Raw genomic sequence first — 18,629 nt, 5'->3', positions numbered from 1 at the left:
GTACTGTTTCTTTGTTGATTCTCGCCATGATGACATGGCAATGTCAATAGCTTGCTCTGAAAGTCTTTGACTTTGTAAAGACATCCTGACAATTTGCAAGATAACAGAGTCAGCTTGTGGTGGAGTGGGTGAAGGGCATTGGGGTTGAATGGCAGCTGGAGCACTTTCTTTCCTCGAAGAAGAATGAGAGATTCCTGAACAAGGAGGCGCATCAAAATTGGAAACCATGGCTGTGTTGTCCACTGTGGCACAATAAGTATCCCGGAGGCTTGGTCGGCTTCCACCTTCTGCAGTACCCTATCAATGAGATTAAGTGGAGGAAAAGCATAAAAATAGTATTCCCCCCAGTCAACAGAAAAAGCATCTTTAGCAAATGCACCAGGGTCAGGATGCCAGGCTGTGTAAGGCTAAGTCTGAAAAATAAGCCTAGATGGAAATAAATCAATAGATGGGGCCCCCCAGGGCTTGTGTGATCGACACATAAATGTTGGAATCAAGCTTCCATTCTGTTTGATCATGAAAAATTCTGGAGGCTATATCAGCCGCAGTATTACACTTTCCTGGCAAATGTACAGCAGATAGCCAAATATCCCGTGCAATGCACCGCATCCAAATAGTTCTAGCAATGTGGTTGCATTCAAGCGAATGAGTGCCACCCATATTATTGATGTAAGAAACTGTTGTGGTGTTATCAACAAAAATTCTCACATGGGTATGAGACAAGTTTCTACAGAAGGACTGTAATCCCAGGTGAGCTGCTTTTAATTCAAGGCAACTAATATACTGGTGAGCTTCAGCAGGTGCCCAGCGGCCTCCTGATGATTGCCCCTGAAAAACAGCCCCTTTCCTTGTGGGGATGCATCGGTATTAAGAGTGTAACATAAATTATCTGGTGAAATGGGTTAAGAATCCTTTCCATTGTTCTGAACCCACCACTATAGATCTGACTCTGCAGTAGGCGACGGTACCATGGTTTCATCAAAATTACCAAGATGAAACTTAAGGGCGGCAGTTTTTTTCATTCTCTAGCTGCCCATAGAACAGGGGTCCCATAGCAACCCCAGGCAACTGGCCACAAGTTTGCCTATGACAACTGCCACTTCCCTGATGGTAGGTTGTGTTGTGGTCAAAAGATGTTTGCAAACCTGCTTGATATTTTCTGCCTTGGCATGAGATAAAGTGACAGTCATGGTCACAGAATTTAAGACAAAACCTAGAAACTCTAGGACCTGTGATGAACGTAAAGGCCCAGACTATCAAACAATTCAGTGGTGGCTTGAACATTATTCTCACATTCCGGCTTGGTGATACCCTGTTAATAGGAATCGTCAATATAGCCAACTGACTGAAAACCCTGTTTCCTGAGTGTGCTATAAGCAGGTTTGAGTAACTTCGTAAATAATCGAGGGGCACAAGCTAAACCATTAGGTAAGCAAGTGAACTGGTAGAGCTGCCCTTGCCACTCAAATTTTAGATCTTTTTGGTGGTCTCGGTGGATAGGTACTGAATAATATGCGTCTATGAGATCCACAGACGCCATGAAACAGTTTGGCCTGATCACGCTATTAACATGTTTCAATGACTCCATCTTAAAACGATGGTATGCCACAAATTTATTGAACGTTTTTAAGTTGAGGATCATCCGATGAGTTCCATCTTTTTTAGGTCTCATAAAGATAGTGGATAGGAATTCACCTTCCTCGTGTGAAGATTTTAAGAGAACACCATTAAGAACTAATTTTTCAATCTCAGCACTGATTGTCTCAGCTGCTTTGTGACTAAGTTGGTGTTGGCAAGGTGGCTGCCTCTGGTGAGGGAGCTGGTCAAAATCAATTTTGCATCCTTGGACCATATTTAAAATATGTGGGTCTGTTGTAAGTTTGCCCCAGTTTGACAAACAACCTGTAATCATTCCGGCTTTAAATATCCCAGGTTGGGTTTTTGAATCCACTAATTTACAGTCTTTACTCACCGACACACTGTGGATTGCTACTGTTTTTGCTCCACCTTCTCCTGCCGTTTGCGGAATGGAGTGAGTGGCTTTTGCCAGCGTTGTCCTCGGTTGCTGGGGTGCGGTCTGGGAGTTTGGCCGTTTTTTGAAAAGTAAGGTTTGCGGTGGTGATCGTTGGCCTTGGTACTACTTTGAAGCTTTTGTTCAACCCTATTGGTGGCACTAATGTCTTGTATTTGTTTTGGGAGGTCATTCCCAAACAACAAATCAGTAAAGCCAACATGTTCAGTACAAATTTGCTGATACTGATTGTTCAGATCAGGTCTGATCAGGTCTCGTCGTCTCTGAATGAGCTCACAATTTGCATGATCCAACAAGGCAATGACATCCAGTAAGGTTCGAGCATTATTTTCATCTGACAATTTCAAGGAAGAAAATTCAAGTCTCATACACTGATCTGTAAGTTTGAACAGTGGGATCGTTGCTTTCTGAATTATGTTTTGGAGTCTTTGGAGCTTCAGGTCTCGACTCCTCGTGCCTGATCTAATTTTAGACCAGACTTTAGTCCCTGTTACATTTTTGCAGTTCCCACGTCTGCTGCAGTTTCAAATTTTTTCTTTCAACTTCTCATCAGACAACTTTGTCCGGATCATTTTATTTATTATTTTTGCGAGTTTTGGGTCCACATCACTTGAATATGCCTCATCAAGATCGTATTCAGCGGCAATGGACTCCAAAAAATCACTTTCGACAGTTTCCTCAGATTTCTCACTGTTCTTGCTCGTTTCGCTACCCTCAGGAAAAAGCGAGTCAATGGACTCGTTGTTCGTGGCATTCGCGACTCGTGGTACTTTTCGAGCGGGGCCTTGGTCATCCTCCGAGTCGCTTTCAGATAAGCGATCGTCATGTGAACGCTTAGATGGATTGCCAGCGTTCGAGAGAACCTCTGCAATGTCCGAAGACAATGACTTTGACATGTGTCGAAAGCCTTCAACCATGCTCTCGAAGATCGAGGCTTTAACGCTTTCAATGAAGTCGTTCTTCACAACGGACGTTGTCTTTGAAGAGCTGGACTGAGAAGCTGTTTTCCTCTTCTCTCGAGTGACTTCAGCCTTCTCTTTTAATGGCTTGTCCTTTTCCCTCGGTTCAGGAAATTCCTCCACATGTTTGGAGGACTCCTCAACGGACATGTTTCCGCCATTACACACCTTCGATTGCGAAGTGGTGTAAAAATTAACGGTTAACTTCCAATTCGCCAAACAAGCAGCGTTAATTCAGGTAATTGTACCAGAAAACTAACCAAATAAAACAACGCCGAGAGATTTCGCTCGCCTAAAACGCTGTAAAAGAAGATAACATATAACGTCTTGTCCTGGCAAACGAAGCCGCACATTGAGGGCAAGCTTGCTCGCGCAATCTCACGTGGTCCCGTAGTGACGTCAGCAATGGTGAGGAAGAATCAACTGCTTTCGACGTAATTGCGTTTGGAGTCGAGATTGTATGGGACAATCAACGAATGAATGGATCTTATCTTGGGACGCGTATCTGGCATCCACGCAGATTTTGCGGGGCGGACGACATAATCACCAGCAAGGCAAACAAGAGAGAGCCTGGGATCGATATCATTGAACGCACTCTCAAATCTTTGATTCAGGGGGGACTGGCAGCTGCCTTTGATCTTGCCGCTTTTCGGAAAGTGATGATCGCCCCAGTAAAGAAATCTGTCAATCATTCGAAAACCGTAACGAGCATGCGCGAAATGCGAAGGATTCATGCTCTGTGGCGACTCGACGGTGGAAAACGCATTCGTATTAAGTCCTTGTTACTTTACTGTTAGCATGTTATTTTGCGGTAGTACGAAGTTTGAACACTGCGATTAATCAAGACCGCTGGAATGAGGTGCCAGCTTTGTGTTAGGTTAGTAGAGTCGTCAGCAATGAAATTGCGAGCGACATGTTTTCAGCGAGTGTATGTGGTGAAGAATATGATTTGTAGTGTAGCGAACGATTATGGTTTTCGTCGTCTCAGGAAGATGTTGTACGTCGACAAAATAGTAGAGTTCAATTTCGGTTGTTGTTCAGTTCTGAAGAAACTAGAAGCCACGCAGTGTTTCACGACTGTCATCGCGAAAGCCCAGAATGTAAGCTTATTTCGCAAGATCGGCTTGGAACTTTAATGTAAGCGTATTAAAAGTATTTGTCCCACATTTTATGCGTATCAACTGTTGAAAGCGTTGTTACGAATGAAACAGCATGTTTATTTTATGGAATTCTCCCTCTGTTTAAATGTTGCGTGACGACAGTTATTCCTGTAAGTTTAATTTTAATGCACAAATTGTTTAAATGCATACACAAGGAAAACGGCTTGAGTCCTTAAGAAATTTTTAGATAAGAAAATTTTGCAACTGGAAAGGAGCTGATAAAGGAGCTGATAAAGATATCAGAAGAAGATTGCTCAACATTATTGTGAATAGAGCTACCAGGTTTGTATGAGCGGTTGCAAGGGTGTTTGTCTCTTGTCTGTATGGGGAGATTAACTTACGTGAAAAGACATTCAGGTCCTTATTCTCTCGTGCAAAAAATTGGGAAGTTGAGTTTAGTAGCAGCGGGTGAACAATGTACTGGTACACTGAGATCTTGCAGAAACCACATGCATGTGCAGAAACCTTGGAAGGTACATGTAAATATTATTGTATTACCTGTCACCCTTTACAATACAGATGTCCATGAACACCTGTATCGGTATGGTGGTTTTCCCCCATTGGTGGATGCCAAAATGGGGCTACTGGGAATACACCCTAAAACCCAACTGCAAGGGAGATACAGTACCAAATAGATCCCGGGATGGTAAATCAACCATGGTTTCTCTATGTATTGAACAGCCATTTCAAAGAAGACAATCTAAATTATCACCCCTTGATTACTGAAGTGTTTCTAGCAACTCGAGGATTAACCCAGCTGACCACATTACTCTGCAGTATAATTATGTCATCAAAACATGACAATATACATCAGAACTGTAACATATTGCAATACTGTTTAATTGGTACATATTGTGTAACATAGTCAAGTGTAATTAGCATATTCTCGGTTTTCACTGTCACGCCATTGAAAAAAAAAATCGAAACTACTCCATGAATGAAGTCAAGAAATTGACATGGGATAGAGGATAAATAAATAAGGCATCTGTCCAACTGTCAGGTCTGTGCGGCATTCCGTACTCGAGTTATTTAACAAAATGTTCCACATAAATTTATAGAGCTTAGTATGGAGACGCCATGTTTGTGTCCCTCTGAGGGGCACAGACATGGCGGCCGGAAATACGAAAAAACATCTGGAGTTCACTTTTGCCAGAAAAGAGGTTTGTTCGCCCTTGTGAATTTTCGAATGTTTAGATCAATATTTCCCCTCAAACTTAAATTGTTTAGAATGCTGAAAATCACCCGAAGAGTCATTCACGGCCGTCCTCCTTATGTCACGCACGATGGAAACTCGGAAATTGAAACTGTTCTATTTTCAAAAGGAAGCACGACATCGAGCTAAGAAATTGTGAACAGACATATTTTTAGGTAATCTTTCCTCGAATGAAGGTAAAAATTTTGTAGGCCTCCCAGTTTTGAATTCTAGAATTTGGTGACGTCACGTGAAAACCGAGAATTGTAAATTTTGCAATTACTGCACGTTTTCACGCACTTGCACAGTGTAATGACTGGCTGGAGTATTGCTGCGCCCTGCCTCTTTTATGTTCCAGTTCTCACCCCAGAGGTATGACAGACAAAATCTAAAGTAATGAAAGATAACTTCACCTCTTTAAAATGATGAGATTTATTACCAAGCATACATAATGAATTCAAAAGTCAATATTTGTGACTCACTTGGCAAAGTTGAAGAGCAAAATGCTGCTAACATCACCTCTCAACTGCTCACCATTTAGAAGAGATTAGAGAAGAAAAATCTGTTGTTGAGAGTATGACAGTAACATTTTAACTTAATCCTCTCACTCCCAAGAGCGCCATATGGCACAAAAAGTCATTACACGCCCAATATTGGGTCAATTTGTATCAAATTTGGACACCAAACAGATCTTGGAGAGATCTGCACAATGGAAGCATAAAATCTTACCCCCCTCCTACATAAGACATGATTAGCCACCCCTCCATTTTTTGTAACTTTTTCGTCTTACACTTTTAAGACCAAGTCACCATTTGACAAGAAGCTATGTGCTGAGGTCTGCAAATTAAGCTATAGTTTAGGGGTATACCCAGTGTATACGAGAAGTGAGATGTATTTTAAGGTTTATATTTTCTCGTTTTAAACACTTTTCATTCTCTTCTGTTACTTCCTTTGTCTTAGCTGGAATGATTTATTCAATGCCCCAGATAAAACCTTTTAATTGGTGTATTACAGTTGGTGTAGGGGTTCACAGTTGCCGTTTTACAAAAATACGACATTTCCCATGGGAGTGAAAGGGTTAAGCAAAACAGAGAATTAGATCACCAGAACATCCACAGTTTGTTGACTCCCAGTGGGTAGTTGCTGTAAAGGGAGGAGATTCTACAGTGTACTTAAATGAAAAAATCTATAGGGAAGGTAACGATAAGGTGGAATGGAAGAAGTCTTACTGGTCTAGCCCTGTGAACTGTGTGGGTCAGCTAGTCGTTGGTTACAGTATTTTCGTTTTTCGCTGCAGAATTTGCACCCGTGATCCCTCTTGATGACCAAACTTCAGGTAAAAGAGAGACCCAAACTTTCCTGTAATGTTTGGACGTCGAATAGCCAAATTGTTTGCGAATCCGCACAGACGCGCCTTCACATAAAATCGCCGCCATGTTTGTTTATCAAAAAATCGGTACTTAGTCTCGCTCGGCCAAATTTCTTAACTGGGGCGATCATACAAACTCGGTTCCAGGCCTCGCTGCTAGCCCCCCTGCTTTGATTATTACTACGTAGTTTAATTTAATTGTTTATAACATGTTTATGTTCATGAATAGCATGGAGAACTGGGAGAACGGAGGAACAACTGAACAACCAGAAACGCAAACGAACGCACAAGCGGAAGAATGAGCGAACGAATACATACATACATACATACATACATACATACATACATACATACATACATACGTACGTACGTACGTACGTACGTACGTACATATATACATACATACATACATACATACTTACATACATACATACATACATACATACATACGTACGTACGTACGTACGTACGTACATATATACATACATACATACATACATACATACATACATACATACATACATACATACATACATACATACATACATACATACATACATACATGCATGCATGCATGCAACGTACGTACGTACGTACATACATATATATATATATATATATATATATATATATATATATATATATATATATATATGTATATATATTCAGGATGTCGACTAAAAGTAAATTAAAGTACATCTTAAAAAGGAAACACGATGTTAACCCTATAACGGTCCCTCAAATAAAAATGAAAAAAACAAAATCGGTATTTTATGTGTACATAACGAAGCAGGTGACAATTAACTAATTACAATTTTGATAAAAACCATGATGCAAAAAGTAGAAATCATCGCGATTAACATTAAAAAAAAAAGATTTCAATCTTGCTTAAAAAAGTTTAAAAAGTCCCCGCCTCTACCACCTGCTGCGATAGGTTATTCCATTGAACAATGTGTACAATATGTGTTAAGAGTATTTGTAAGAATTACTCTTTGCGCTTTTATTTCCAGTTTGAAAGAGTGGTTAGCCCGAGTGCGGTTACTTTTACTTAGTTTAAAAAAGTCACTGAATTTCAAGTTACTGAGTAATCGTTTTTAAACTTATCTTCAGCCAGTGTCAAATCTTTCAGTGTTAGAGTTTTCTCGCGTTCATTTGTCGTCTTCTCTGTCATAGGTGCTGTGGATCTCGATGCCATCACAGACCCAGCCGAGCGAAAAGCAACTGAGGGAATGATCAACAACTTTGGCCAGACTCCTTCCCAGCTCCTCACACAGCCTCATCCACAGCGCATGTCTGAAGAGGAGGCCGCAAAGTTTAAAGCAACAAAGAGCGCGGTCACCAGCAAAACGCTGGGAAATGTGTTTGAGAACTTGGATAAGTTGAAGACTTATTTCAAGATTGTAAGTTATTGTGCTTTGGTAAAACCTGCTACTGAACCCATTATTAACCCTTGAACCCCTAACATCAAAGAACAAATTCTCTTATCTTGCCCCCATACTTTTCTCATAAAAGCGCTGGGCAGAAGTTATTAAAACATCAAGAAAATTCACCTTGGGTGATCTTAACCTTAATTCTCATGACCTCGGGGGTGGAATAGGCATTGATATTACAAAGAGAAATTTGATGCTGATCACTGTTATGCGCCTAAACGAACAATACTCCTCAATGGTTTTCTGGATATGGGAAGCGTTGCTTCTGTTCTTCTAGTATTGAGCGTGGCATGCATCAAAATTCTTCTTAAACCGTGTTTGTAGTCTTCTCCTTATATCCACCATCGCCCACGAGTTTCTGTAAGTCCACTTCTCTAGCTAGCTGAGACAACTGAGAATTTGCTTCTTCGTTAGGTCTTTTTCTGCCATTTTGTGGCTCAAAACAATTTTTTGCAGATGGCAGCGCTTACAGTTAAACAAGCAAGAAAATGGCGGAACAGTCGAATGGTTTCCAGTTCTGATTGGCTGGCTATGTTATTTTCTTGTTTCTCGTTGGCTGAGAGCTGCGGGCTCACCGCTGAATTCTCCATGTTAGCCGGCAAAATACGCCACAATGCCGACGAAATTCTTATAATTTAATTAACTAACCTCCCTTATGTTGCTCACAGGTGTCTGACGCGAGCGATCCTCTGGCATTTGCCAGAGTATCCAAGGTGTACGCCGCCAGATCATTGATCCCTTCAGGCATGCCCGAGCACATGATCACTATCAGCCAGAGTGGAATTCTGGGATTACAAGACTGGTTGCCTTATTCCAAGACCAGGGGGAAACCCTTCACCTTTGAACTCAACCATCATCGACGTTTTTGTATCGCGGGCCCGTTTATCCCTGACTTACACATTTCATCGCGCTTGTTTACCATTACCCATGATGCCAAGCTGATTATAACCGCTGGCCACTGGGACAACAGCTTCAGAGTTTTCACTACAAAAGGGAGTCAGGTCAGCAGGATTGTGGCACACACAGGTTCGTGTCCTTGAAGGTGGCTCTTTATCTCCTTTAGGCCATTTTACACGCTAAGATTCGTCGGCCCGCGTTAATCACCTGACTTTGATTATGGATTTCAGGGGCAAGGTAGTTTTTTCGAGATTATTGGCCCCGATTTAATATGCTGTACTGCAAAGTGTGATTTACACGCTGTACGACTTGTTGACAGTATAGCCTGGTTTACACGGACGACGCAAGCATAAGCATAAGCACAAGCATAAGCACAAGGATGTTTACACGTGCGATAAGCATAAGCATAAGCACAAGAAACCCACGTGTAAACCGGTGCGACGCAAGCATAAGCGCCTTGTGCTTGCGCTTGTGCTTATGCTTGCGTCGTCCCGGTTTACACGTACGACGCAACGACGCAAGCATAAGCACAAGCACAAGCACAAGAAAATGGAACGATTTCTATTCCCTTGTGCTTGTGCTTATGCTTGCGTCGTTGCGTCGTACGTGTAAACCGGGACGGCGCAAGGAAAGGAAACTGAAAAACAGTGACAAGTTGTCAGCGTGCAATCTAGTTACTCATGCATTGCCATTTTCCGCCATGTTGGAATCAAATCTCGGCTGCTTCTGCGCTTGCGTATGTCACGTTATGCTTATGCTTATCGCACGTGTAAACATCCTTGTGCTTGTGCTTGTGCTTATTCTTATGCTTGCGTCGTACGTGTAAACCAGGCTTATCGGAGTGCGAAAGTCAGATGTGTATTTTGACGCCGGGTTCTGATGATGAAACTCGGTCGGATTGAGAAGTTATGTTACAGTGCAAGTCCACCTCAACAGATTTTTTGGAGTTCGGCCGACTTCCACATTAACGAATCGGCCGTAGGTTGGATATCAAAATGTGCCTACGATTCGAGCTCCGATACTCTAGGGCCGACAGATAGGTACAAATATTTAACCTAGGGAACTGGTCATGATAAGTTTGTTCTGCATTGGCTACCAGTACAAGAGCGCATAGTTTTTAAGATTCTTTTGATGACTTTTAAATGTTTAAATGGTCTAGCCCCCTCGTATCTATCAGAACTAATTCAGAAGTATTTTCCTCCACGTATTATTGTTATTATTATTATTATTATTATTATTATTATTATTATTATTATTACTATTATTATTATTATTATTATTATTATTATTATTAAATGAAAGATCTTGAAAAGTACTCTCTGTGGAGCTGCTTCTTTCCCCTATGATTAAAATTTAATTTGACTTTTTCGTACATTGACACTCGCTAATCTACAACCATTCGACACTAAACAGGCGTCATGAGTTCGGCTGCTGTCGAAGACGCAGTTTTTTTCTTTGAAGTTCCATGCTCCTGACAAGCTCCATAGAGCTTGAAATAAAATAAATAAAAAATAAATAAATAAATAAAAAACGGAGCAAAAGCGTAGGTCCCATCTCACAGTACTTTCATACAATCTGGTTCTGTTGGAAGTAAAAAGAACCACTAGTCTCTGACAGTGACCACCCCAAGTGTCTATCTTAAATTCACATTCACATTAGGGGGGCATTCGTCACTCATTACTTCATTAATTGTCAAATGCGTCACAAGCAGTCAGGCAAAGTCTCCCACACAGCGTTGTAAATTATCCCTGAAAAGCGTCATGACTTCGGCTCCCGTCGGAGACTCAGTTTTTTTTTTCCATTGAAGGTCTATGCTCGTAACAAGCTGCATGGAACTTCAAAGAAAAAACATAGAGTTGGAAGCTCTGATATCTGCAAATGGTTAGACTTTCCAGTCTTGTCGGATTAGGACGATAAACCGTAGGTCCCATCTCACAGTGCTTTCACATAATCTGACTATGTTGGACATAAAGAACCACTAAGGACATCACAAATCTGTGCAGTGACCCCCCGTAGTGTCTATCTTTCACATTAGGGGGCATTCATAACTTATTACTTTATTAATTGTGAACTGCGCCACAAGCAGTCTGGCAAAGTCCCCCACGCAGTGTTTTAAATTATCTCGAAAAAGCCTCGGGGTGGAGTGGATAATAAGATATTTGATTTGAAGTTGAAAATAGTTGCTTGATGTGCTTTTACACAAGGCAATTTTTCCGCAATTTGCAACTCAATGATGACGTCAACATTGCAAGAGGAGTGCAGAATACATGTTACACACTGCAGCGTATCTTAGAACGCTGCGAAAAGAAGAAGACAAGCCTAGCTTTCAGGCAAGGCGCATGAAAATTACCTTTTGTAACATCAAGTTTGTTTTATTCATAGACGTGGTTACTTGCCTGTCATTGGATGATGATGGACATCACCTGATCACTGGATCACGTGACAGCACGTGCCACTTGTGGGGAATCACTCATCAAGGAGGCGTGGCTCAGGAGGTGATTCGTACGCCACTGCAGACCTTATATGGTCATGACAAGCCAATCACGTGCGTTGTCATGAAATGGGAGCTCGATATGGCGGTCAGCGGTTCTCAGGTGCGTTTTAATGTTTAAGGTTGGAGAGAGTTCGAAAGATCGTGAAACATCTGTGAAACAGTTATTTGCATACCTTTTAACAGCATGAAAGGCCATCGCAGTTAATGTAAGGAACTTGAGCAGTTGCGAAAAGGAATCCTGAAAAAAAAATCAGTATATGAAATAACACAGTTTGACCATTTAAATGAAGCTGGATAAGGTTCTATCTTTGGATTGTATACAAAAAAAAAATCCTAAAGTGTGACCATTCAAATGTAAACTATTGAGCAGTACTTTCCTGTGGTTCTGTTTGTTATCCTGTTTAAGGTAGTTCTAACTGCCGAGTCTGTGAATAAAATCCTAAAGTGTGACTTGTCAAATGAGAACTGCTCTGTAAGATTTTCACTCTCGGAGACACTTGACTAGGTGGTGGGAAGGTAACTTGTGATGGAGTAGTATTCCATCCAGAGGGGAGTAGCCACTTGGTGCTAAAGAAACTGGGATAAGCTCCGGAAGTAATGGACTACTAGGTCGGTGCGGCTTTACCCTTAAACAAGAAGTTCCGCTATAAAAGTGCAAGCCCTTCTTTCCTCTCTTACTTTTAGGGGTGTAAAATACAAAATTTAGACGTTGTTCAGTCGTGGTACCTTATTGACTCAAGCGTCCTTGAAATCTCAATATCAGCCCAGCAAAATAAGACTCGTTGGTTTCTTAATCGCTTAACAGGGTTTGTTCCGAAAACTAAGCCAGTTTTATCAATAATAGTCGTAGAAAAAGACGCATTTTTGAAGATGTTGTTTGTCAGTTGTTTACGCTCTGATGGTTGTTGACAGCTGAAAGTGAGCTAGCCAGGACAGTTCTTGTTGATACCGGAAATTCCTGTTTAAGTATTTTACTTCGTACCGCTGCTTGTTTTTCGGAAATCTAAGACTGCATTCTGCGACATTTTTTTCTACTTTTTCCACTGTAACTTGGCAGTGACAGTGTTGAATGGAGTTTTTTCCTGTTTTTTTTTTTTTTTTTTTTAACCAGGATGGCACTTGTATCATCTACACCGCGAGAAAAGGCGAGTATGTAGTCACGCTAAGACCCATGGGCATTGAACCCTGTCAACAGCTGAAGCCATGTCACGTGACCAGCCTAGCTTTGTCCGAATATGGTAATATCGTGGTATTCTGCGGACAGGAGACGAACAGAGTTCTGTGCAGATATTCAATCAATGGAAAACTTCTGTCGAAAGACGCTACATTGAAAGAAGACATCACAGACATGTTCATTTGTGGTGAATTTGTTGTTACTGGAGATGCTAAGGGAAGACTTGCAATCCGAGCATTGCACAGGTGATATAACTTTTCACTTTTTAGGCTTGTTGCACACGTGCAAGTTTTTAATTCCTTGATCAATTCTACATTCAACACGTTTTAGGCTTACATACGTTTGTCGTAAACGTGACTCTGAATCCAAACATAATTCGAGTTACCGGGCCGGGGTTGTTGTTGAATTTCAAGTATTCTGTTAAAAATTAGTAAAATATCGTGGTTGTATCGCTCTTTCACAATAACGAGTCACTTGGGTGTAATAAGTCTGTTTTATAACAGCCCTTAGTTAAGAATGTTAGCTAACGTTTAGTTTGGGAATTTTAGTTACAATTTTAAAAACATATAAAGGACAAAACAAAGGCTGAGATCTAGTTAAGGATGTTTCGTTGCATCGAAAGTACGTTAAAAATATGTTTCGACACGTCAATCAGGTATGTTCTGACGTTTTAAGATTTATCGACCAACGGTTTTACAATAGAGTTCGGGTTATCTAGTTATTTGAGCCAAGAGAGAGTAAAAGTAGGTTTAGTTAGTGGGGAGATAAGAGTAAGGTGATAGTAAATGACTGAAAAAATGGGATCAAATCCGTCCTAGGGAATTGGATTTTGTTCGAGTTGGCAGGGGGTTCGAGTTAGCGGGATTCTACTGTATAAATTTGTCAATTTTTTCGTTCTTGCGTCTTCATGGCAGTTTTTAAACAGTTTCAGGGAAACGTGTTTCCCCCTTACGGAACAAGTCAAAATTGTCAAAAAATTTGTCAAGAGAAACTTGCTCGTGCAGAACCAGCGTTATGTGTGTGTTTAGACCTAGTTAAACTGCCTTAGGCGGCTCGAGAAAATTTAATTCGGAGGCAAATCTTTCTTCTCAGAAGTTGAACATTGTTGACTCAAACTTTGCTTCCATCGAGAAAAGGCTGAAGTCGCGATCATGATAATATACCTGGCTTACTTAATCTGCGGGAAACGAAAGGGATTTAGCTTATTTATTTTTTCTTCTCGATTTCAGTTTTCAAGTGGTAAAAGAGATGAAACTCGATGTCCCAATTCGCTCTATCTCGCTGGCGAGGGATAGCACCCACATCTTTGTTTGCGTTCAAGACGGAAAGCTTATTGTTATTGCTGTAGAAAGCTAGTGGCGTCACCATATCATAGAAAATCACGTGATTGTCACGTGATTTCGGAGAATTGATTGTATGGCGGCCTCGGTAGTAAAACTTTACTTTCTCGTGATATGCAATGGCCCCAATGGCAATTTTTAAATGGCCAACTTCTTTAAAATGTAAGAAAGAGCTGTTTTCTGTTAAGAAGAGATTGGTGAAAACAAAGCACGGGTGAGGCGCGCAGAGCGAGCGAATCTCGCGTCTGCTAACGTTTTCCTGGCATAATTTAGACAAGTCTACCTTTTCGTGAGTTTATTCACAGAGACTAGGTATTAGAGTATTGTAGTTTTATATTTTGAGTGTTTAGTCAGGTTTTGAAGAAATTAGCTTTGGATAGGAACTTATATATAGACTTTGCTAGGCAATAAACTGGATTACCCCAAATGCAAATATATGATGGTAAAAATCACGTTAAGTGACTGAAAATTGTAGAAATTTAATTTACAGAGAAGTAAACAATCTTGTCTTTCCCGCTGTGAGGGCAAAACAGAATATTTGGTTTTTCTCCTGAGACACATTGAAAATGAAAATTGAACTCAACTGTGAGTATTTGCTAAAGATTGGATATTTGTTAAGCTTTTTTCAGAATAATGTGTCGGTCAAGAAGTGCCCAGCCAATCGGTTGTACACTGTGGTTCTCAATTGAGTGTCGAAAGTAAGTCACGTTTGCTTTACTTCGCTCTGTGATTGGTTTACAAAACTCTCGCCACTTTCTCAACGAATGAGAAGGAAAACCAAAACCAATCATGACTTGTTTGCACGCGTTTTCCCGCGCTTGTCGCCGGTTACGTGTATTTGCTTCGAATTCTGATTGGTTCATAGCGCTGTTTCCGTTTGTTGTGATTGGTCAGGGTAATTACTTTTGTTTTGGTTTTACGACACTCAATAGGACATTTTCACTATGGCGTCATTTGACTACAACTACCAGAATCCTTCAGTTTTTTGTTTTCTCATGCTAATTAGAGCTATTGTTCTCTGCTGTCCACTGGGATTACAAAATTTGAATTTGAAAAGGAAAACGAAATGAATTCTGGTAATTGTAGTCAAATGACGTCATCATGAAAAGGGCCTATTGAAAACCGCTCTTAGTCAATATTGTTTTGTAATTTATGCCATGAGCCCATAACCCCGAGCGTGTAACACCCATACTAAGCTTATCTCACAGCGTTTTCAAAGATTGGTTTATTTTTAGACTGGTTTTAGATTACTTTTCCCGTCAAAATGTAGATTCCGGTCTGCATGTGTCCGGCAGCCAATCGTTCTTTCTCCTTCTCAAATAACCTATTCGCATCTCTACATTTTGCTCACTGGTTAGAGAAACTCCTGCGGAATGAGTCATTCGCAGAAAATTCGATCCTCAAAAGAGATAAATCTGTGAAAACATCATCACTCAAAATATACAGCAGTTGTTCGCCCCGGACAATAGACTCCTGTTTATGCAAATGAAACCGGACACCCATAGCCTTCTTTGTCAACTATTCTGAACAAGCACAATGTTATTAGGATTATTAATGGCATAGAGTTGGTAATATGCGCAATTAAACACTATTTAAGGGACCATGCGGTTCTAGTGAGAATGGGGAGTCATTGTAACAAAACAATTACAAGTGGGGAGGGGTGGAGAGGACAGTAAAAAAATTAAGATTGAATGGATGAAATTTCACAGTCCCCTCCCTTATAAAAAATGGACAGTCCCCCAATATAATCTTGTAAGTAGTTGTATTTAGATTTGAAGAATAAATGTATATATTTTTTTAAACTCCGTGTCTTATTTTTCTTTCAATTTTTTCTTCACATCAACCTGAGCTCCTGTTTGTAGAAATGAGGAAGGAAACAAAAAGAGATTGAAGCTCTCGTTGTGGCAAAAATTGAAAAGGTCTATTTTTGTTGTTTCAATATTTACCTGTTAATATCTCAATGAATAGGAAGATTTCCAGGGCAATTAAAATTGCAGTGGAAAGAGACTGAAGACGTTTAGACTAGTTCTGGCAAGTGTCAAAGCTTCTCAAGACGGAGAATATGGTCTGTATATTCAAATAAAGGAAATAGCAAGACAAAGCTTCAATATGGTTCATGCTCTACACGATTGATAAAATAAATTCAATAGTTTCAGTGTTGCTGCGCCAATACTTCATAAAAAACGGAGTGACATCAAAAGTTTTTTCTGTGAATTTGTATTCGCGTTAGAACATCTTCGAGCACTCCAAAATATTTTGTGCAAGTATGGAGATTAGAAATATTTTTGAGTATTTTTAATATTGTAATAATAGAAGTGAGTTCTCTCAAAATGTTAAGAGTAGTAGATACGCAAATTCTCTCCGCGTGATCGGCATCCTTCCCCGCTCAACCACCCTTCCTACACCCCCCCCCCCCCCCCTCCCCGCCCCCAACAAAAAGGAGCAAACTGAAAAGTTGGATTTCTGGCAAGAAATCTACAAACGATGAAGACTAACCAACAAATAAAATAAAAGGTGTTTTTTGTTGTTCAAGCGTACGAACCCGAGCAACAATGTCTTTGGTGGCACTGTTCAGTCCAGTTCATCATCTGACGGGATACGCTTCTTTTAGCAACAAACTGACTTCAGAGTGTGTTTCCGCTGAGTCACAACAAGATCTTTTACGTACTCGACGCTTACGTCGTCCATATTTAACCGGAGATAGTGGTAGACTACTCAAGACTGTTAAATTCCCGCTGAGTTAAATGAGAAAAGCAAAACTTTCCTTCAAAGGTACATGGCCAATTGCGACAGCGACATGATATTTCAGTTCTTTTGTCCGTTGTTCGTGCTTACGCGTTATGACCTGGACGGATGTCTGAATTTAGGCCCATCCGAAATCACTACCACGTGCATTTGGTAGACCACTCGACTCGCGTTGGTGTTTTACTTTTTGCTGTGCTGCACCGTGCTGACGAGAGCCAACCAGCTCGAAATTAAACAGCTGTCCACGGTTGCCGCATTCTGTTGATTCTCGGTTTGGTCTCTATCATGTCGCTGTCGTGTTACGTTTTCTACGACACAAGGCCGCCACGCACTGGGGAACACAGCAAAGCACTTCATCTCCCCATCCACTCTTGGAAACCTTTTGTCACTTGAAGTGCGCACGATTGATTACATGTAATTCTTCGCCAAAAAAACAAAAATTGAAAATCGATTGCAATTTTCAATTTTGAACTTTCTCCTACATTCAAGTAATCGTCGATGACACAAGACCGTGACAATGGTTTTCCTGCCAATAAATGAATATACCATAAACTGTTTGATTTCTGTTCAATTCTGACCACAGAAATAAGAAGTCTAGGTGTTTATTTGTGTTTCGTATAAAAGTGAAAACGGTAAAATGTTAGTGTTTACGCGTTTGTTGATTTCGCCAAATCAACAAAAAAGGGAGGAAAAAGGAAAAATTGACATCAATTTTCAATTTTTAATAATTTGAATTGAAAATTGAATGGACGAATGACCCACGGACCCTAAATCTAGCCGCACGACCCCACTTCAAAATTTCAGGATTTGGAAAGTGGGCAAAAATAAGTATTAACAGGGAAGAACACGAAATTCTGTCAGGTATAGAAATTTGGCAAATGACAAAATTGGGAAATTTTGATTTATTTGAAAATTCCTCAAAAAATTTCTGAAAGATTTTCTTAACAAAATGTTCACGTTTCCGTTATAAAGTTTTCCGTCAACAGCAAAAATTTGAACGTTGGTTGTACGGATATGTTTAGAGAAATTAAGCGAGAAAAAAATTAGTTATTGCGACCTACGGTGAGATGCTTGTTTCGGGGAAAACCCTGGTTCCGGCGCGCGCGGGCAATCCAACTGGTAAGTGCATTCTGCCATCGTGCTTAGATATTTGGCGCAAAATCGCAACTCCGTGAAGGCTTTAAGGATGTTAAGGAGCCAAAACCATTACACAACACTTTTTTTTCCCAATTTTCTGGCCCAAACACAATCTAGCTACTGTAAGCTCACCTCTGGAATCTACCCGGAATACGGGGAAATTTTTCCGAGAGCGCCATTTTGTTTTTGTGCTCGCGGGATTTCCTCAGCTGGCTTGCGTGATTTTGCACGCGGGTGATGCTTTCGCGTTCCTTGGGCAGCACGCGCGCATATCAAAGCTCGCATGGTACAAAAACTTTAGTAAGCCACCTTAACGTGATTCCACTGAAAAAGAAGGAGTATTTAAAATTGTCTAAGACTTGGTCCAGTTCATGACTATGTTATGAGCATTACAAAAATGCAATAAAAAATGGGGTTCACCGTGCTCGTTTTTGTGCAACCTGGATGGCTATTATAGTAAATAGATGACCCACGAGGTTTATATTAGGAACGCTAGTAATCAGAAAAGGGAACTATCATTTCTAGAAAAATTAATTTCTTGCATTAAAATATCGAAGCAGTTCAACAAAATTTACTTTAATCTTACACAACAAACTATTTTAATTGAACTGGAATAAAGATTATGAAAGAAATTAAAGATTTTGCTACGTGTGCACGTAAGCAGCACTACCTAAATACGTGCTTTTTAAAGCATTCAAAT

At 40.4% G+C, this 18,629-nt stretch overlaps 1 protein-coding gene and 1 pseudogene across 2 annotated transcripts in view; one reads left to right on the top strand and one right to left on the bottom strand.

Annotated features, from left to right (window-relative positions):
• Positions 1-7,270, bottom strand: LOC146472437 (uncharacterized; annotated as a pseudogene).
• LOC146472436 (neurobeachin-like protein 1) overlaps positions 1-17,344 on the top strand; it is a 54,909-nt gene extending 37,565 nt beyond the window's left edge. Inside the window, exons 29-33 of one of the 2 annotated variants that reach the window (XM_085119776.1) lie at positions 7,886-8,112; positions 8,811-9,168; positions 11,422-11,633; positions 12,645-12,952; positions 13,937-17,344. In XM_085119776.1, the coding sequence (XP_084975902.1) occupies positions 7,886-8,112; positions 8,811-9,168; positions 11,422-11,633; positions 12,645-12,952; positions 13,937-14,063 (1,232 nt within the window). In that variant the 3' untranslated portion in view covers positions 14,064-17,344. Of the gene's footprint in view, positions 1-7,885; positions 8,113-8,810; positions 9,169-11,421; positions 11,634-12,644; positions 12,953-13,936 lie in introns of those variants that run through there. The other variant, XR_014866628.1, reaches the window with a different exon arrangement.
• The last annotated feature ends 1,285 nt before the right edge of the window (positions 17,345-18,629 follow it).

This window comes from Pavona decussata, unplaced genomic scaffold (genome assembly GCF_977016875.1).
Source record: "Pavona decussata unplaced genomic scaffold, jaPavDecu1.1 SCAFFOLD_100, whole genome shotgun sequence".
Taxonomy (NCBI): domain Eukaryota; kingdom Metazoa; phylum Cnidaria; class Anthozoa; order Scleractinia; family Agariciidae; genus Pavona; species Pavona decussata.
This window is presented reverse-complemented; position numbering and strand designations above follow the sequence as displayed.